The following is a 19,798-nucleotide window of genomic DNA, read 5'->3' on the forward strand; positions in this document are numbered from 1 at the left end:
GGACTTGAGTGCATTAATCTCTGCTTCTCTTGCTCTGCCAGTTTCGTTCTTTCCTACTGCATTGCAGGGTGCTCCATGGGCAACTGCAACTTTGCACATGGCCTTTTACCTTTGAGGCAACAACCTTTATGTATTTGCCAACAAAAAGGAGAGAACATCTATCTCTGAGCTTTATTTCATAAAATCCAGTGCAATGACTGGCCAATCACGGTAACTGTGAGCGTGTATTACTTTTCCATTGCTGTGAAACCAAATACCACAAATTTAGTTGCTTTAAACAAAATACATTTATGATCTCAGTTTCTGTGGCTTAGGAGTTTGGATGTAGGTTAGCTGGGTTCTCTGCTCATGTCTTACAGCCTGAAACTGAATTGTTGGCTGGTTCTGTAGTTTCATCTGAGGTTTGGAGTCCTTCTCTTCCAGGCTCATTCACGTTGTTGGCAGAATTAAGTTCCTTGTGATTGTAGGACTGAGATCCCCATTTTTTGTCCCCATTTTTTTGTGAGTGGGTGCATTCTCAGCTACTAAAGGCCATGCTCATGTCCTAACCACTTGGCCCTCTGACATCCTGGCAGCTGACTTCTCCAAAGCCAGCAGGAGAACCCCTCTCTTGTTCTGCTGCAATAAAGTCTTATATAATCATGGAAATGACTATCCCATCACATTCACTGGTCTCACCACCCCCCCCCCCCCAATAGGAAGAGAATTATATAGAGTGTAAGTACCAGGGAGTGGGAATCTTAGGTGTCATCCTAGAATTTTGCCTATCGTAGGGACTAGAGATTTGCACTTGGACCAGCCAGAGTCATAGCCCATTCCTATGAGCTCACAGAGCTCACTTATCCTCTACTCTTTGCTTCTTTTTTTCTGACATTTCAAAGTGTAAGGATAATGAATCTTATTCTCTGGATATAAAGCCTTTGCAGTCAGTCAGGGTTTTGCTGTCTTTTCTTTCCTGTTCCTGAATCCAAGATACTTTCATCATCAGAATTTCTCAGTAAATGTTTGCTGAACTGAATTCATTAATTAAATATGTTAAATGTGCTGATAATCTCTTTGAGAAATAAATTCCCACCTGTCCTGGCATCCACCTTAAAAACATCTATTAGGAAAGCTATAAACGGACCAGAGCTCTGAATTACTTCACAACCACCACCAACTCAGACATAAAAACTCTTTTTGTTTAGTCCCAATTTTCAACATGATATTTGAATTTTAACCCACAACAATGAGTCCAAATATTTATCTTGGATTTTGAAGTGAAGCCACTTTATTAAATATGCCATATTCACTCAAAGTAAATTAATTTGGATTAATTTGGTTGATTGAATCTCTTTTCATATAAGAACTGTTGCAATAACTATTTTTATACTGTGTAAATGAACATGCTAGAAAAATAATACCACAAATTTTTAGGAAATTTTACATTGTAGAAAAGGCCAAGCCTAGTTATAAAACTAAAAAAAAATAAAAAATAAACCTTTTGGCATCACACTTAAGAAACCAAATATGGATGAAAAATGCTGCTAACCCATCTTTTATTTTCTTTCTCTTATAATTCATGCCACCAAAATAAAGCTTACGAATTTTATAGCAACAATGGCTTTCCCTTAAATAGTGATAGAAATATGGCTAATTTTGAAATACATTACAGCTTATGAAAATGTTTTGTGGCAAATTTTGAGTAAAATATCTTCTTTAAAGGAGGACAGTAATAAAGACTTGAAAGAACAGGAAACGTAATGAGACCAGGAAAAACAAAAAGCTGTACCGTCATTTTTTTTCCAGGTTTAAGGAAGGATGTTTTAATATTAGTCTTCAATTCTTAAGCATGATTTCATTTTAACCTTACAAAAGTTCAGTTTTCCACACTCTGGAATGTGATGGATTTCGGCTTCTCTAAAGAGTAAAGCATCAAGAAAGAAAAATCCCTGTGGATATTGGAAAGAATCACATCATAGGTTAGTAGTTGCCTCCATTGTTGCCTAAATGGCTTTTATCTATGCTTCTCCATCTGAAAAATAAGTTATTTTCTTTAGGAATCATGTTGAAATATCATTAAAGCTATACTTTCTTTTCTCTTGAAAGTGAAAACCCATAATTCTCTTAAATCTTTCACTTAATTTCTCTATACTTAATTTGTTAGGGCCTAAGAAAAGGGTAAGACAGGAACAAAACCACACTATTTCAAAGGACATCCTTCAGCAAGGAAAACATTTTGCTTGCTGGTTAGGGAAACCATATTGATTAGCTTGCTACCTACTTTATTGACCTAATGGAGAGACTGATGTATAAAACACAGGTGATGGTAATATTATGAAGGCTACTTATTTAAAATGACATTGTTTACACAGCAAATGGGAGGCAGAAGGCCGTATTGAAAATACGTACCCATTATTCAATTTACTTAATGGATTTTGAATTTGATCATATTTCTCAAAGCCTAGAAGCTAATTCAATGGTGATAAGATCATTTTGTGGTATAATTGCCTTGACACCTTCTAATTTTATTTTTATTTATTTTTTTGAGACAGGATCTCACTCTGTCACCCAGGCTGGAGTGCAGTGGCGTGATCATGGCTCACTGCAGCCTCAACCTCCTGAGCTCAAGTGATCCTCCCCTCTCAGCCTCCCAAGTAGTTGGGACCACAAGCACATGCCACAAGTTTCTGTTTTAAAATTACAGAGATGGGTTTGTAGAGACAGAGTTTCTCCATGTTACCCAAGTTGGTCTTCAACACCTGGGCTCAAGCGATCCACCTCTCTTGGCCTCTTAAAGCGCTGGGATTACAGGCATGAGCCACCATGCTTGGCCAATACCTTCTACTTTTAAAGACTCAAAAGATATGCAGAATCCCGGAATTAAAACAAAACAAATATAGTTCACACCTATAACTGTGCTTGAATCCTTGCCATCATGGAGTTCCTAATCTAGCTGAGTACATAAATGTATAAAAAGTAAATTTTTGTGCTACAGTATAAACAAAGATCTACAGGAAAACAGACACGTAAATGTTTATGGCCTGTTACTTCATTGAGAATACATATAAGTCAGGGTGCCAAGGAGGAGAGGAGAGATGAGGTTGAAAAGTGAATTTGGTGAGAGGTACGTTATAGACAACAAAAAGTCACAACAGGCTTTTAAGTACCCTCCATGCGTGATTATATAGTATCATGTGTGTATTTCAGAAAGATCACACTGACTAGTAGTATGTAAGAGAGATTGGGAGTATAAAATGAGACATAATCCAAGTGTTAGTGTATTAGCAGTAGCTGCAGTGAACTAATGTTGGTTGTCTTTCAATTAAGTTTTTACACTCTACTAAGCACTCTTCAAGCTTACTCTTCACCACAGCCAAATTTTCAAAGAGCTGCTTAGCTAGTAAAGGGAGCCACAGGATCTGCACTGAGGTACAAACTCTTAACATGATACATGTTTGCCAGACAGAGCAAAAGTGAGATCACGCACGCGTGTGTGTGTGTGTGTGTGTGAGAGAGATTTAAAGTTTTCAATTAAGTCTGTAACAGTGGTAATAATGAAGAATTAATCAGCTTAAGAGGCAGTTTAGGAGTGGAATCAAAGGGATTTGCAGGATAAAGTGGCACTGGGTGGTGAGAAAAGGATCTGAGGATGAAGAGGTGGTGATTTTCCTTTGGTTGTTTGGGTGAAGGATCTTTTCCTCAGGAAGAGCTGGAAAAGGAGTTTATAAATTTAGGTTTGAAAATATGGTTTTGAATCGTTTGTAGGGACATCCAGATGGAGATGCCCATTTTGGAGCTATAAATACTTCTCTGAAGCCCTGGAAAGACATGACATTCAAGATGGAGTGATTGGAGATCTTGAATATGGTTGAAATCACAAGAGTGAATGAAGTATTCCACAGTCAAGGAAGGCACCACTGGTCAACTCAGTTTTTGAGTTGGCAGTGTCGGAGGACACAGTGACGCAGACTAAGCAAATGGAAGTAAGAGGGGAGGGAGATGTCAGGGAAGCTGAGATCTCGGGGTTCAATCAACATTCTCAAATGCCGCAGAGAACACACACACACACAGGCACACACACACGTTAACAAGGAGTGTGGCTTCATACAAAGCCACATATTTTATCTTAAGCCAAAACTGGGCTATTCACAGCCATATAGTCGACTTCTGCTTTTTGTTTTGTTTTGTTTTGTTTTTAAATGAGATACCAATGTGTCCCACCTCGCGTTCTCCTTCATCGCCCTTCCCTTTCCTCCCTTCTTCCATGCAGAATGCAATTCTCCTCCACATTTCAATGTTTTGGGACTTGCCTCCCACTCCTCTCCCTTCCCAAGGCTTCCTGTCTCCATGGAAACATTCGCTTAATTAACCCAACGCAGGGAGAGGGCATCGCTGGCCCAAGTGAAAGCCGCCAGAGCAGCTACAGCAAGAGCTGGAGCAGAGCGAGAGAAGGAGACTAAAGGGAGGCAGGCTGCGAGGTGGGCTGTGACCCAGGAATCGTGGGCAGCTTGGGCCGCCGCACCCAGAGCAGTGCCAGCACCTCCGGGCCAGTTGCCCTGGCACCCGAAACTTGCAAAGCACAGGCGCCGTGCAGCTGCAGGTCCGGGTCCGGGTCCAGATGGGGGTCAGGGCGGACTGCAGGGGTGCGGTGGCTCCTGCGACTTCTCAGCCTTGCGTCCTCTGCACTTTGACTGTCTTCCAGGTCTCAGCTCTTTCCTTCTTTGTCCACCAGTCTAACCATTCTTTAAACCTCAATCTTTTCGTTTATACTCTGCCTCTCTCTCCCTGTTTCAAAAGTTGGCGCTTTTTGACTCTAAAATAGTATGCATTAGGACAGGGGCTCTTTACACACTCCCAGGGCAAACACAGTGACTCACAGAATTGAATTTGAGTGGGGGGTTGGACTTAAAGAGCGGGCATCCTGGAGCTTTCCACTTTCGCATTTGTATTATAGTACACAGCCTTCAAAATTATAGTTTACGCTTAGATTTAGGGGGGAAATTAATACCATAGCCCTAGAACACTTACATCAGGTTGCTTGGGAAAATGGGCAAAGTTAAAGCTTTGCAGTTTTGTGGAAGGGTCTGGATTTAATTATTAGGCATTTCTTTTTAACTGGGTTGCATTTTATCTGAGCTAAACTCCTGCTTAAGAAGACCTAAAGAGGATTCTGTAGGAATAAACTTGCTTTACAGTGAGCTTTCAGGAGCTTTAAATTTGATCCTGGGGAACTGTTTACTATTAAAATGGTATTTTCAGTTTTAAAAACATATACAAAATACAGGTTTTTTTTCTTTGTATCTTAAGTTGAATACAAAAGTTTTTAGGTCCTTGGGGGCTCCACGTTCCTATGAAAGGCTAGGCAAGCTTTTTAGATGAATATATTTTAAAAATAAATTGAGTTGAAACGACTATTGAACGTTGTTTCTATTTAAGTTTCAGTTTCATGTATTTCGAAATATTTTTCATGATGATGGTGTAATTTTAAAATGTGAGGAATTAGTTCCAAAGAAGCAGCAGTTGCATAGGTGTTCTAGATTTCCATTAATTGAGGTTAAATAATTTCACACAATGCAATGTAATTTTGTGTAATTGCCTGATAATTCATTTTATTTCTAACACCTCTTTTATACTTAATTAAAACAGTTTCTAGAAATGCGTTATTTTGTTATTTGTTGGAAAGTACTAATGTTTCCAATTTTATTTAGTGGAAAAGTTATGCAGCACTCACCTATTAATGCCTTAACATTCAATTGGATGAGCAGTCATTCTAAATTGAAAATTCATGACATTAAAATGATATACACACACTCCATTTAAAGGATGTCCAATAGTTTAGTTTTGAAGCTAAAAAATACATGTTTAATTGAACTGAATACACTTTACTTTGCAGATGGAGAAATTAATTATTCTACTGCTCTGGTTACAGTATGTTGTTAAGGTAAGACATTTTTGAGTGCACCCTCTTTGGAATAATTAGCTAATGGGCAAGATGTGATTGCATTGAATCTATCATTCTGGAAAATACGGAGTATACTGAAGGGAAATAATACTAAATATCAGGTTTAGTACCTAAGAAAAAAAATTTTCTTTGCTAGGTGTCACTCACATATGTATTTTTATAGCTTAAAAATTGTGTTGGAGATAATCATGGAGATAAATCAGAATTTGGGAAGAAGACAGAGTATAATAAGGCATTTCAGAGTTGTTTTTGGTAGGAATTTTGATACATATATTCTCTTGAAAGTTGAAATGTTTTTTGTCATTGAGGGAACACCAAGGGTCTCTGATTCTGTGGTCTATCTTACTTGGTTTGCTAATATTTTCATTACACATAGATGAAATAAGGGTCTAAAATGACTCAGTGTCAAACATTTTGTACCCAAATGTATTTTCTTTGCAAATGTGTTGTCAAGAATGTATGCAAAATAATTCAGTTTTGTAGACATTATCCCCAAGGTTCACAATTGGCACTCCAGGAGGGTTTGCCATGTTTTCTCTGAGACTTTGAGTCTCTGCCTCTTCCCTTACCCCAGGGATACAATGTTTCCTAGTTAGAGAGACATGGATCTTAAATTTCCATGCTCTTATTTTACTTGCTTTACTGAAGTCATTTTCAAAATTATATTTATAAATAGAGTAACTGACAGAGTAATTCATGTGTAGACACTGATACTGCTGAAATGTTTAAAAATTATAATTTCATGTATTTTAGGTGTCATTTAAATAAATCTGCTTATAAAATAACAATCAAGAATGCATTTTTACTGTTTTTTACAGTTTCTTCTCTTTTCCATTTTAGATCTCAAAAAATTTTCATTATATACCAATGAATAAACAAACAACAGAAGTTTTTATTGAATGGGATGAATTTCCTAAGGGAGGAAATCCTGAATTTTATTTTTTAAAATATCAACTTGTTAATGATTTTGCTCAAAGAGTAAGGAATCTTTTCTTGGTTCTGATAAAAAGTAAGCATAGTGTAAATCTGGTGTTACCAAGTGCCACATTGTAAATAGGAACCTAATAGTTATCAGGGTTTCTTATTTTATTAATATATAAAATGTTAGCATTTTTTGAAATATCTTTAATAAGTAGATGATCAAATAATATTTAACTTTTTCATAGGAATGACTATTTGTCTTTTTAGAATTTATATACCAAAGGAGAATAATTCTTTAAAAAATGTCTTTTATGTAGAAATAAACATTTCATATATATATTTATATTCCACATTGAAAAACTACTTTTATGAAGGAGATATACAAAAGTCAAATTTTTAATTAATGTGCCTGGCTTAGAGATAATGTTCAATAAATATTTCTTAAGTAGATGAATATAATTATTTGCAGAATGTAAAAAGTATTCTCGCAGACCCACAAAGACGTCAGAAATTAATAATAACACTAAAGGAAAATGAAGATTATCACATCATTTTACAGTCCATGAGATATGGACAAATTTTAAGTGAAAAGTCATTTCAAATTCGTAAGTAATGTATATGTTGATCAACTATGTAAATTTTCATTACCAGATAATTTAAATTTTACAATGATTAACAGGTATAAAATGGTACTGTAAAATTATAATAGTATTATTTTTTACATAATGTAAATCTCAGAATTTAAAGAAAATTATAAACTGAGGTAAGAATATAGTTTTAAGTTTTGACATTTTATGTGTACTAGTGTGAATGGATAGGTAGAGTGGAGATTTTACGTGTTATCCAGATTACGTAAAAAATATAATGTGGTTCTGTAATCTAATTCATTCATTCTATGTAGAATAGAAGAAACTCCCATATAGTCTAGAAAATATTTTATGGGTAGATAATGTTTTCTCATCATGGTGAATCATGTAACTCAATATCCTTTGTGTTTCATTCAATTTTATTTGAATCTGTGCTAATTATTCTCCCTGATTTTTTAGGTGGAATCTCAACTAGCAATATTAAAACAATAGCAACAAGTACAAGTGTTTCTTTTAACTGGAGTGCGCCCTCTTCCAAAGATATATCAGTGTCAATATCTTTCAATAATTATTCACAAATTATGCAAAATAAAGTTATGGTTTATGAGTGGGGTAATTTAAAACCTGCAGCTTTTTATGCTTTCACATTTGAATTTAAACAGTTACACTTGGATTTCATAAATATATTTCAGAGACTGGATGTTCAAGTTGAAACAGGTATATAGACATTTGGTTCATCATTCATTATATATTTATTATATATTTTGTAGATAATGTAGCAGTTGTATTGTATTTCAAAAGAAAGTGATCTGGCCAAGTATTAATCACTGCAGGCTGCTTGTAATCAAATTAGCATAGTCTCCTTTTTTGACTATATCATTCTGGTATCTGACTGATTATTGAACAAGCTGGACTTAGCGGAGTAATGGTAGAAACCAAACTAATAACTTTATTTTCTTCCCAGCACTTCCTTTAAACCCAAGTGGGTTCTCTTTTTCTTTACTCTGACAAAGAGTCATACAAATTCCATAGCGTTTTAGGTTACTTTAATGAGTCAACAAACAGTCTCATTTTCAGGTATTACAAGATCCATTACAATATATTACAAACACACTGATCTTTCATCCTATTTAAAGCTTCTCTGTTACTCATCTATGATCAGACCTGACCACAATTAGGAAAAGTTTAGGGGAAAGGTGAATGTGTTCAATTTTAGGGTCTTCCTAGTTTCATGTCTTTCCTCCACAAGGTGGGAACAGGTAGAAGGGGACAGAATCATAGATAGCTGATGAGGGCAGGACACTCTTTGTGACGGTCTGAGAGTGTCATTTTAATATCCCCTACAGGAATAATAAAAAAGATACAACACATGTATTGTACAAGTGAAGTATAGAAACACTCAAATAGGAAGAAAAAATAAAATAAGGTAATTAAGCGTCCTTTCTCCTGTGGGGGAAAAAAAAAAGACAAAAGATCTTCAGAACTTTCTCACATATTCCTACTGTGTTGAGTTGAGGCACTGGTAGAATATTAACATGAACTGATGTGCAATATTTTCTCTGAACAGGCTGCTATTTTCTCCAGTCTTTCTGTGGTACATAATCTTGGAGAATAACGCTAAGCAGCCATTCCTGCTTTTTTTCTGGAAGGTAAACACTTTTGAAGTCAAGTGACTGAGAGCAAAATTTTTAGCAAGCATTGTGTCTAGTACTCCAAAATAAAAAGAAACCTGAAATGTGATAAAAAGTTTGCTACCAATACAAAAGTAAGGGAAAAGAAAGACAATCTAAAGTAAGGTTTTCTTTAGAAAGAAAAACATCGTTTTTTATTTTAATAAAGTTATAATTGGACAATAATTCTGCGTAACTAATTCTCACAGCTATTTAAAAAACCATGTTAATTGGTGGTAGTTTATTTGCTCCTTGATTAATAAACAAAGCTTTAATATTTTTATTGGTTTGAAAGTAGTATAGGGAAGGTGCACACTTAATACTATGAGGTTTTCATAATTAACTTGTATACATATTAAGAAATATAATTATGAAATGTTATATTACTGAATTCATCTTTAACAGGGGATTTTTCTTTTGGTAGGATCGTGTTCACAAGGATGGGCAGCATTAAAAAATAACTGTTATAGAATTAACAATGACAGTAAGCCATGGAATATAGCCCAGCAACATTGTAAGTTATCCTTAAGTTCTGCACACCTTGTGGATATGAAAAATGAAGAGGAAAAAAATTTTGTATTTTCGTATCTCAGGTCAAACAATCAAATAATAATATGGACTGGTCTTAATGATATGAAGGTCAGTAAATGTAAAGAAATACATATATTGTGATAAATGAAACTTTATTATCTATATTCATTCATGCATTCTTTATTCATTGATTTCTTCCTTCATTAATTCAATACAGTTTCTCTTTCTATAGATACCCGTTTTAATATATTTTTAGGCATCTTTTTTAAAACCTAATTTTCCTTTAATTTTGGTATTCCCCAGACCATTTCTAAGTTCATTTGAGTGATTTCATCCATTTCTTCACTCAATTTATCACCTGAACCACCAATTATTCTTAAATTCTTTATCTAGTCTACTTTCCTCTTATGAGTCCAGAAATATATCTAATTTTCTTCTGATTATCCCTCTGGCACTTCTTGTAGACACTGTAACATTGCCAAGACTGAACTTGCCTTCTCCCTCTAATCAAACCTGTTTCACTTCCTTTATTCCTCACCTCTGCAAACAGTGCAATAATATGAACCCCAAAACATGAAAAGTGTTTTTCCATTTTCTTCTTTTTCACTCCACACATCAGTCTTGTGAAGCTCAATTTTACTAAAAGCAATACAGAAAGATCTGGAGATTTTATTTAACACTAGTGAAATAAGGAGTGTGTAACATTTTTCTTCAACATTCCTAACACTTTGGAAAGTCTCATGAAACTTCATTTGGTCAGCATTTTGTAGAGAAACTCAAGACCTAACATAGTCATCTCTGTCTGTCTGTGTTTTCTTCTTGATGATCCACTGACTTTTATTTCCTGGCACTCAAAGATAAATCTGTTCTCCTTGAGATATCCTTATCTATAGTGAACTAAGGCAGATCCTACCAATTTGATGCCAACTTTCCTGTGGAGCTTTGCATAAGCTTGGGAAAACCTCTAGGAATCCTTAATTGCATTTTAAAAATTATTATTTTATTGAGTTTTCTTTATCTTTTAATAGGCAATGAATGAAATTCTAATAAAGATTCCTTAAATCACAATTCATCTTAGACGTCTCAGACTCCCTCTCCCAGCATGCCAGTCTCTTCTTAGCAAGTAGACCAGTTAATGTGTGTGTATATATATGTGTGTATATATATGTATATACACACACACATATATATATATATATACAAACATACAGTTGTTTCCTACTGTTAGCATGATATATTAGGAAATTGGGGCACAGGGAGATTCACTTGCCCATATGGACATGCATCAGATGCTACCCTTAACCATGATATTTTGAGGTTGACATCAAAGTTACCTACTACATCATAATCCCCATGGTAGGTTCAGAAAGTAATTACTCCTTTAAGTAAATCTGTGCTGAATAAGTGCAAAATTGTTACTGGACTCCAAGGATGGAGAGTGTGTCTTATTCAGCATTCCATTCCTGGCTTCAAACTGGGGTTTGGTACTCAACAGGAACTTAATGAATGAAAGATTAATAGTCTCTTTCTTTCCTTTTGGGATGCTTGCATAGGTAACCTTCATTTAGTTTTCACTTTATAGTTGTAGTAGGTGCTATCATTATTCCCATTTTATACAGGAAAATAGATCTTAGAGAGATCCTGGGGCACATAACTTATCAATGCCCATTCCAGGCCTTGAACTTATATCTGTCTGACCAACTCTCATGCCCTAATCACTTGAAATACTATCACTGATCATATGCCTATTTTTAAAACTACAACAATACATATGTAATAAAGCAGACTTTTTGAGGAAATAGTATTTCTTCATTCTGTTAGGTGGAATTTAAATGCATTGTTTTAAAATCTTTTTAAAATGTCCAGAGGAAACAGGTCTCTTTAATTCTTACCCATGCAGCTTGGTTGGTGCTGTGCTTGATTTTGGGGATGGTCTGATGACCAAAATATAGACATAGTATCTGTTTTCATAGTGTTCATTATCTCTGTAAGTATTACATTTATTTTTTAAGGAGGTGTTATGTATTCGCTGTATTACAAACATACTCTCTAAAACTATTGACAACTATGCAAAGTAGTCATGATTATTTCCATTGCACAGGCAAGAACATTTAGTTTCTAAGATTAGTAGTTGCCCAAGAGTAGATAGTTAAGTGTCAGAAATATAATTAGTATGCAGGAGTATTTTGTCAAAGCTTACACTTTTTTAAAACTACCCCTTTCAAGAAGGATAGATATATGACAGATATTTATTACTTGTGAAAATTGGGTTGGTGACATTCACCAAGGACATCCTTTAGAAGAAAGGTATCAACAACGTCTCCTGATGCATGCAATTTATTTGATGATTTCAAATGAAATAACTAACATTTAATGAATATTTTCTCTGAGCCTCATTGTGTTGAGCCTTTGAATGTACTGCCTCTTTAATCATTACAACAACCTTAAGATGTAGTTTCTATTATTATACTCATTTTACAGATGAGAAAATAGAGGCTTATTGCGAGATTTGCAATTTGCCTGAAGACATATGGCTAATGAGTTAATGAAAGTGAACTCTGTCTCTTGCTGCTGCTGCTGCTTCCTTCTCCTCCTCCTTCTTCTCCTCCTCCTTCTCCTCCTCCTCCTTCTCCTCCTCCTCTTCTGCCTCCTCCTCCTCTTCCTCCTCCTCCTCTTCCGCCTCCTCCTTCTCCTCCTCTTCCTCCTCCTTCTCTTCCTTCTCTTCCTCCTCCTCCTCTTCCTCCTCTTCCGCCTCCTCCTCCTCCTTCTCCTCCTCTTCCTCCTCCTTCTCTTCCTTCTCCTCCTCCTCCTCCTCTTCCTCCTCTTCCGCCGCCTCCTCCTCCTTCTCCTCCTCCTCCTCCTCTTCTTCCTCCTCCTCTTCCTCCTCTTCCACCTCCTCCTCCACCTTCTCCTCCTTCTCCTCCTTCTCCTTCTCTTTTTTCTTTTCTTTTTCTTTTTTTTTTTGAGACGGAGTCTCGCTCTGTCGCCCAGGCTGGAGTGCAGTGGCGCGATCTCGGCTCACTGCAAGCTCCGCCTCCCGGGTTCACGCCATTCTCCTGCCTCAGCCTCCCGAGTAGCTGGGACTACAGGCGCCCGCCACCACGCCCAGCTAATTTTTTGTATTTTTAGTAGAGATGGGGTTTCACCGTATTAGCCAGGGTGGTCTCGATCTCCTCACCTCATGATCCGCCCGTCTCGGCCTCCCAAAGTGCTGGGATTACAGGCGTGAGCCACCGCGCCCGGCCTCTTTTTTCTTTTTTGACATAAGTCTTCCTCTGTCACCTAGGCTGAAGTGCAGTGGCTGAAGCAGAGATCACTGCAGCCTTAAACTCCTGGGCTTAAGCGATTCTTCTGCCTCAGCCTTCCAAGTAGCTGGGATTACAGGCATGAGCCACTGGCCTGGCTCCAGCTGCTTTATCATGAAGGAAATCTACATAAAAATATTAAACTGGTTGATAATTTTAAAATCTTAGAAAATTTTATAATGAAGTTATGATTATTAAAATTTTCAAATACACATATTTGAAATGCAGTGACTGAAGATATCACACTTTTCCTTTTAATTGGCTTAATTTGTTCATCTTATTACAGAAAGAAGATCTTCTTACATGGGCAGATGGATCATCTTTTGGCCTTAAGAAAAATGAAATATTTTCTTTTCCATTGCTATCCAAGAATGAAACACATTGCTACATTTTACAGCAAAATGCAACTGGATCAAACTATTTCTTTACAAGATTTTTCTGTTACGTTCCATTGCCGTATGTTTGTGAATATGAATGTAATTATTTTTATTATTCTTTCTTATATTCATGCAGCTTTTTATTATTTAATTTTAATTTATTTATTTCATTATGGAATTATAATTTGTAATTAAAAATAATTATCTTTTCTATTTTTTCAGTACCTTCTCTGCAGGAAAGCTTTTTGCTTTATATAAAGGATGTTGGAACAACTGAAGTTGTATTTAGTTGGAATAATTTGAATTTTTGGAATAATTTGAATAAGTGGGTGAAATTGGGATATAAGATTATCATTAAATATTCTTTAGATTATACAGAAGAACAATATTTTGAAAGCATGCCCCCAAATACTACAGAAAAAGCAATTACCCAACTGTTTCCTGGTCGTATTTATAGATTTTTACTCTTCGCAATAAATGAATGGGAGGCAAAAACTACTTTAAGTCCAATATTCACTGTAGAAACACGTAAGTTACAAGACACCTGAAAATATAATTTAAAAAAATTTTAATACTGTCATTGGCAGATATTTTATGAGGGTCTGGTATTTTCTCATATAACTCTGGAGATACCTCTGTATTTAATCATTTTAGGCTGGGTGCGGTGGCTCACGCCTGTCAGCCCAGCACTTCGGGAGTCCTAGGCGGGTGGATTGCCTGAGGTCAGGAGTTCGAGACCAGCCTGGCTAACACAGTGAAACCCTGTCTGTACTACAAATACAAAAATTAGCCAGGCATGGTGGTGCACACCTGTAGTCCCAGCTACTTGGTAGGCTGAGGCAGGAGAATCACTTGAACCCAGGAGGTAGAAGTTGCAGTGGGCTGAGATCATGCCACTGCACTCCAGCCTGGATGACAGAGCAAGACTCTGTCTCAAATAATAATAATAATAATAAGAGTAATAATTTTGTAATCAATCTGTTTATGCGTTGGTTTTTCTGTTAAACTACAAACCTCATGAAGACATGAACTATGTCTTATTTGTCTTACAGTACCAGCTAGAGTAGTGCCTACCTCATAGGGGATGATCAATAAATTTTTGTGGAGCTGTATTTCCGATATGTGCTGAGAGCAGGAAAGGGACAGCTATGCATCCCTGCCTTTAATAGGCTCACACTGGAGACAATTGGTAAAGAATAAAAATAAAAGCAAACAAAACTATACAGCAAAAGAATAACCTAAATATCCAACCAGTGGTGCATTTAATAAGTGCTGACTTGAATTCATACAGTAGATGACAGGAGAATACTCATGGAAAGGAGAGGCTTAGACTCAAATTTGAATGAAGAAAAAGCATGTTGGGAGCAGCAGTGCAGACATAAGAATTTGTGTAAGAAGCCTTGTGCAGATTGACTAGAGAAGATAATTTCCTTGGGCATGAGGGTAAAATCAGTGTGGGAGGTAGATGGTGCCAGACTTGGGAGTGGCAGGGGTATCTGTCTCAGATGCTTGGACTTGACCTTAGAAGCAATGGAAATCCATTAAGACTATAGTTTCTAGCACTTGTTTTACATTTTACAAAGCACTTTCAATGCATTATCTCATTCGGTCCTTGCCTCAACCCTGGGAGTAGCTATATAGAAATGAGAAAACTGAACTTCCGGAATGTTAAGTAAACTGACTAGAGTAACATGCTTTGTTAAGCAACCAAGCCACACAAGAACCCAGATGGTCTTATTGTAACTCCTGAGCTGTTGCTCCTAGAGAAAGAATCAAGAATGTGTTAGCACATGTATATTGAGGAGTGGGGGATGGATATAGGTTTGACGCCATGTGCAAGGTACTATAATAAGAAAATTAATCTGGAAGCATTAATTAGGACAATCACTGGCACTGGATGAAATGGTTAGAGTAGGGAAACAGTTCTGTAAAAGGATGAGTGCCTGCGTTGCAGTGATAATAAGAATGAAGGGTGAATAACAAAGTCTCTGCCCTCTAGTCTGACAAGGCAGAAGAGGTAAGAGACATATATAATGTATGATCATTAAATGCCATGCACACTGTTTTGGTAGTGAGAATAGTAAAATAATTATTGAACAATAGCGTGTGGCAAACACTGTGCCAAGTGTTTTACATTCTTCATCTCATTTAATCTTCACAAAAGCTTTATGAGGTACCTACTAATGTAATTCCCATTTTACAGTCAGAGGGGGTAGGTAATTTTCTCAGGGAGTGAAACTATAAAGTGGAAGAGCCAGGACTCACCCCCAGTTTTTGTTTCTTTTCCAAGCTAGAGTATTTGGAAATATTGAGAAGTGAGAGAGTATTCTGCCAAATCATGTCACTAAGCAACGTATTTTTGGTTGTCTTTATCTCCCAGGCCTTTTGTCAGCCCAAAATTTCAGAGTTACACATGTTACCCTAACAGAAATATTTTTACACTGGGATCCTCCAGATCCTGTATTTTTTCATCATTACCTTATCACTATTTTGGATGTTGAAAACAATACATCAGAAGAGGTGTTTGTTGAAAAACGCAACACAGCAACCATAGTTGGAGACCTCAAGTCTTTTCATCATTATCTGGTATATCTATTCAGTGTAGCAGAAAGAGGAACTTTAAGTTGCTTGGAGAAACCACTTTCAGTCATTACAGGTAAGCATGGCTGCGTATTGCCTTCTACTAAAAAATTCTAAACTGATAGTTTCTGTTTCTGTGCAATTTCACCGTTATGCAATATATCAATGTAACCTGTACACTTATCCCAAAATCTAAAATAATAAAAAGAAACGGTTAACTGCATATTTCAAAATATTATTTTGCTGATATTTAATTATGTTGATTCTTCATAAGTACAAATAAGTTGAACATGTTTTTGAATGTTGAATCACAATTCTAAGCATGTATTCAAAAATACTAAATTTATTTAGATTTACATGAACTCTTTAAACATTATTCCAATCTGCATTTTTTTCTACCAAAGTCCCTAGAAGACATCTTTTTTTGTCATAGCCTTGGGTGGAAAATAAATTTATCTTTATGTATCATAAGATAAACAAATTATCACATGAATATTAGTTCACCCAGTTTTTTTTAGTAACAGTAGACCCAACGAACAGGTCTGCATATTTTAATCAGTTTTACTTGGTTCTTTATTTTCTCACACTGTGTAATGTATTGACCTCTAGGGGGCAGTCTCATACTAGCATTTTTGGCAAATGCATTTCTACCCTCCTCTTAACCTCCACATAGCAGTTTTTGAATCCTTGTCCAGAACATAATCATTAAAGTAATCGATTGTTTTAATTAATAATTCTATTTATTCCCTAAAATATAAGGACATATTTTTAAAAAGAGAAAACATTATCTTACAAAACAATGCATAATTAAGCACATTTTGGCAGTATATTCTTATAAGTGTAGTGTGTGTTGTGTATTTGACATGCAGTGTGCAAAGTTCTTTGGAATTTCAACAGCTAAAATTTAAACACCCTAGACCTGAAGTAGGTGGAATGGAAAACCTGCATGTGCACAGATATAGATTAATTAACCTTCCTATACTTATTGGGAATATTTAAGATTCTTTGAAAATAATAACAATAATAGATACAATTTAATGCTTACTAAAAGCCAATGCTTAACATATAAGTATTCAGTATTGCAAATCCTAATAAAAATATTTTTCCAATTGGATAGTAGCAGGTGTTTTCTCTTCCCCAAACTCAGACAAAGTATCCTTCCATTGGCAAATGCTTGGTTTGTTGGGTCCTTTACACTTTAGGAAGGTGCTTTCATTTTTAATTGACAGATGGACTAGGAGGATTTCTCACAGATTTATTAATTTTGAAGTCGACTTAAAATCTTCTAGGAAATATACCTATTTATTTCATAAAAGGTACAATGTGAGTCTGCACTTTTAATTTTTTGGGGAGTCATTTGCTGTGTATTTTTACTGTAAGCTGATATACCAGTGCATGTCCAGGACTTAGTAATCCAGTGTTCCTTTACTCTCTTAAGCTTGAGGAATTATTCTTTTTTTCATTCATTATTCACTCAACGAATTATTTTTCAGTATCAGGAACTGAGCTAGGCACTAGAGATACAAAGATGAAGAAGACCTAGTCTCAGTAAGAATGAGACAAATAAGTTAACAGTGATAGTGCCACATTATAATTGCCATTAGAGTAGTTATGCTGTGGATACTATGGGAACATAGAGAAGGATCAGTTAGCCCAAACTCAGGGTGCCGATGGTCATGGGTAAGTGATGGGCTTAATCATGAAGGAGTAGAAATTAGCCAGCAGGTGACAGTAGGGAGGCAGAAAGATGCTGCAGGTAGAGCAAGCAGCATGTGCCTAGGCAAAGGACAGAGAAAAGACATTCAACAAAGCTGACCTAGGAAAGCTAGAGAAGCCTTTTTGAGGACACTAACATTTGAACATTAGGAATGGCTAGAGAACAGAGGGGCATGTAGGGAGAGTCTAGAAAATGTAAGCTAGGCACAGAATGTGAACACCCTTGATACATACTCTGGAGTATATATTATTTGGTAACACTGAACCTTTTTGGGGTCATGGAGCCTCTTGAGAATTTTTAAAAAATTAACTCTTATGAAAATGCAAATACATGCACAGACAATTTTGTAAGCAAATTCAGCGCTATCACAGACCCACCAAATCCCAGTGTTTCCTCAATCTCTGCTTATATGTGGCATTCGGTAGATTACATCTAAGTCCTCCATTGCAGTAAATGTTTAAATAGATTTTTAGGTTTTGCAAGAATATAAGAATAATTTTCTAAAGTTGTTTCACCCTGGAATCTTATTGGATAGTGTTTCTAATTGAATTACTCTGGCATTTTCTGATAATTTTACATAAATAATTAATTTAAACATCAGCTACAATTTTGTGAAATTAAGATATGGGATGCAGACTAAGGGTTCCACCCAGAATATTTTCCTGAGAAGTTAAAATGTGATATTAAATTGTACTGATAAAGAAGTCAACTTTAAAATGGATAAAAGTTCAAATAATAGTTTCGGCAAACTATAAAAATCATAGAGAATTCTTTAAAGATTTTTAAAGTAAAACTACTAAAAAGTTTAAAATTGCATAATTATCCTTAGAGATATGAACCAATGATTATTGTAGCTGAGAACTATTAAAAGATCAGGAAAAACATACTATAGGATAAACAATACTATAAGGAAAACATTTACAATTTCCAGAAAACTGTACGATAGGAAAAAAATCAGAAGGCTTGGTATTCAAGGAAACAGTGCAAGGAAATAGGCTGAAGTATCATCTTCAGTTATTATTATAAAGTATCAAGAAGATTCTCCAATGATATTATGCACGAACAGTGAGCATAACCTGCTAATTTCCTCTATATTTCTAATAAATATCACACCTTTCAAAAATCAGAAAAGTAGTATAAAGTTACAACTGTTTTATAATAAATACCAGCTCTGAAACTTTAAAGACATCTATATGTCAATGACTCATAAAGTTATATCTCTATATAACTTTATATAAAGCCTAGACTTTTGTCCCAAACTCCACATTCAAACATCTAACTGCGTATGCATTATTGCTCATTTGGTTATCTATGAGATGTTTTAAATTTAACATGCCCAAAACTGAACTCCAGGTGTTTCTACCCAAATCTGCTTTATCCACAGCCCTTCTCAGTTCATGGTAATTTTATTCATCCAGTTGTTTAGTCAAAAGCCTTGAAGTTGTTCTTGACTCTTCTGTTTCTCTCACAACCCATTCCCAACCTGTCAAGAAATCTTGTTTGTTCTGTCTTCAAAATAAATCCAGAGTCACACTACATCTCCCCACCTCCCTGAGTGCTGTTTTCATCCAGGCAACCATTCCACCTCACCTGGATTATTGGGCTGGCTCCCTATTTCTACCACTGGCCCTCCATGTGGTCTGTTATTAATGTCACGGCCCAAGGAGTCTTTAAAAATAGGAATGATCATGCATCTGCATATAACTCAGTAGTTGCTACCCATTTGACTTGGAGCAAACGCCTTTGAGGACTTGCATGAACTGGCTTTCTATTTGCCTCTGACCTCATCTTATTCTCTCCTTCATTCATTCTAGCTTTCCTTCCACCCTTGAACACACCAGATAAGCTCCCACTTTAGGGATTTTACTTAGCTGTTTCTTCAGCTTTAATACTCTTCTTCCAGAAATCCATATGTCTAACTCTCCAATCTCCTTCACCTTTTTGCTGAAAACCCTATCTTTTGAAAAACATCTGCCCTGAAATCCCTACTTCATACCACAACTTCCTCCTTAAAGCCACCACACTCTTCATCTCCCTCACCCTGGTTACTTTTTACGTTTTCTGCAGCACTTATCACCTCTGGAGTTCTATATAACATACGTACTTATTTTATGTATTGCTATTATCTATTCCACCTATTAGAATATGAACTCCATAAGGACAAGG

At 35.9% G+C, this 19,798-nt stretch overlaps 1 protein-coding gene across 4 annotated transcripts in view; it reads left to right on the top strand.

Annotated features, from left to right (window-relative positions):
* Positions 1-2,538: 2,538 nt before the first annotated feature.
* LOC100615245 (uncharacterized) overlaps positions 2,539-19,798 on the top strand; it is a 31,348-nt gene continuing 14,088 nt past the window's right edge. For 2 of the 4 annotated variants that reach the window (XM_016923917.4, XM_016923915.3), the window contains exons 1-9: positions 2,539-4,460; positions 5,876-5,923; positions 6,785-6,922; positions 7,335-7,470; positions 7,912-8,169; positions 9,547-9,761; positions 13,245-13,434; positions 13,558-13,863; positions 15,716-15,991. In XM_016923917.4, coding sequence (XP_016779406.2) covers positions 5,876-5,923; positions 6,785-6,922; positions 7,335-7,470; positions 7,912-8,169; positions 9,547-9,761; positions 13,245-13,434; positions 13,558-13,863; positions 15,716-15,991 — 1,567 coding nt within the window. In that variant the 5' untranslated portion in view covers positions 2,539-4,460. Of the gene's footprint in view, positions 4,583-5,875; positions 5,924-6,784; positions 6,954-7,334; positions 7,471-7,911; positions 8,170-9,546; positions 9,762-13,244; positions 13,435-13,557; positions 13,864-15,715; positions 15,992-19,798 lie in introns of all 4 variants that reach the window. The other 2 variants (XM_016923916.3, XM_016923918.3) reach the window with 2 other exon arrangements.

This window comes from Pan troglodytes, chromosome 10 (assembly GCF_028858775.2).
Source record: "Pan troglodytes isolate AG18354 chromosome 10, NHGRI_mPanTro3-v2.0_pri, whole genome shotgun sequence".
NCBI classification, from domain to species: domain Eukaryota; kingdom Metazoa; phylum Chordata; class Mammalia; order Primates; family Hominidae; genus Pan; species Pan troglodytes.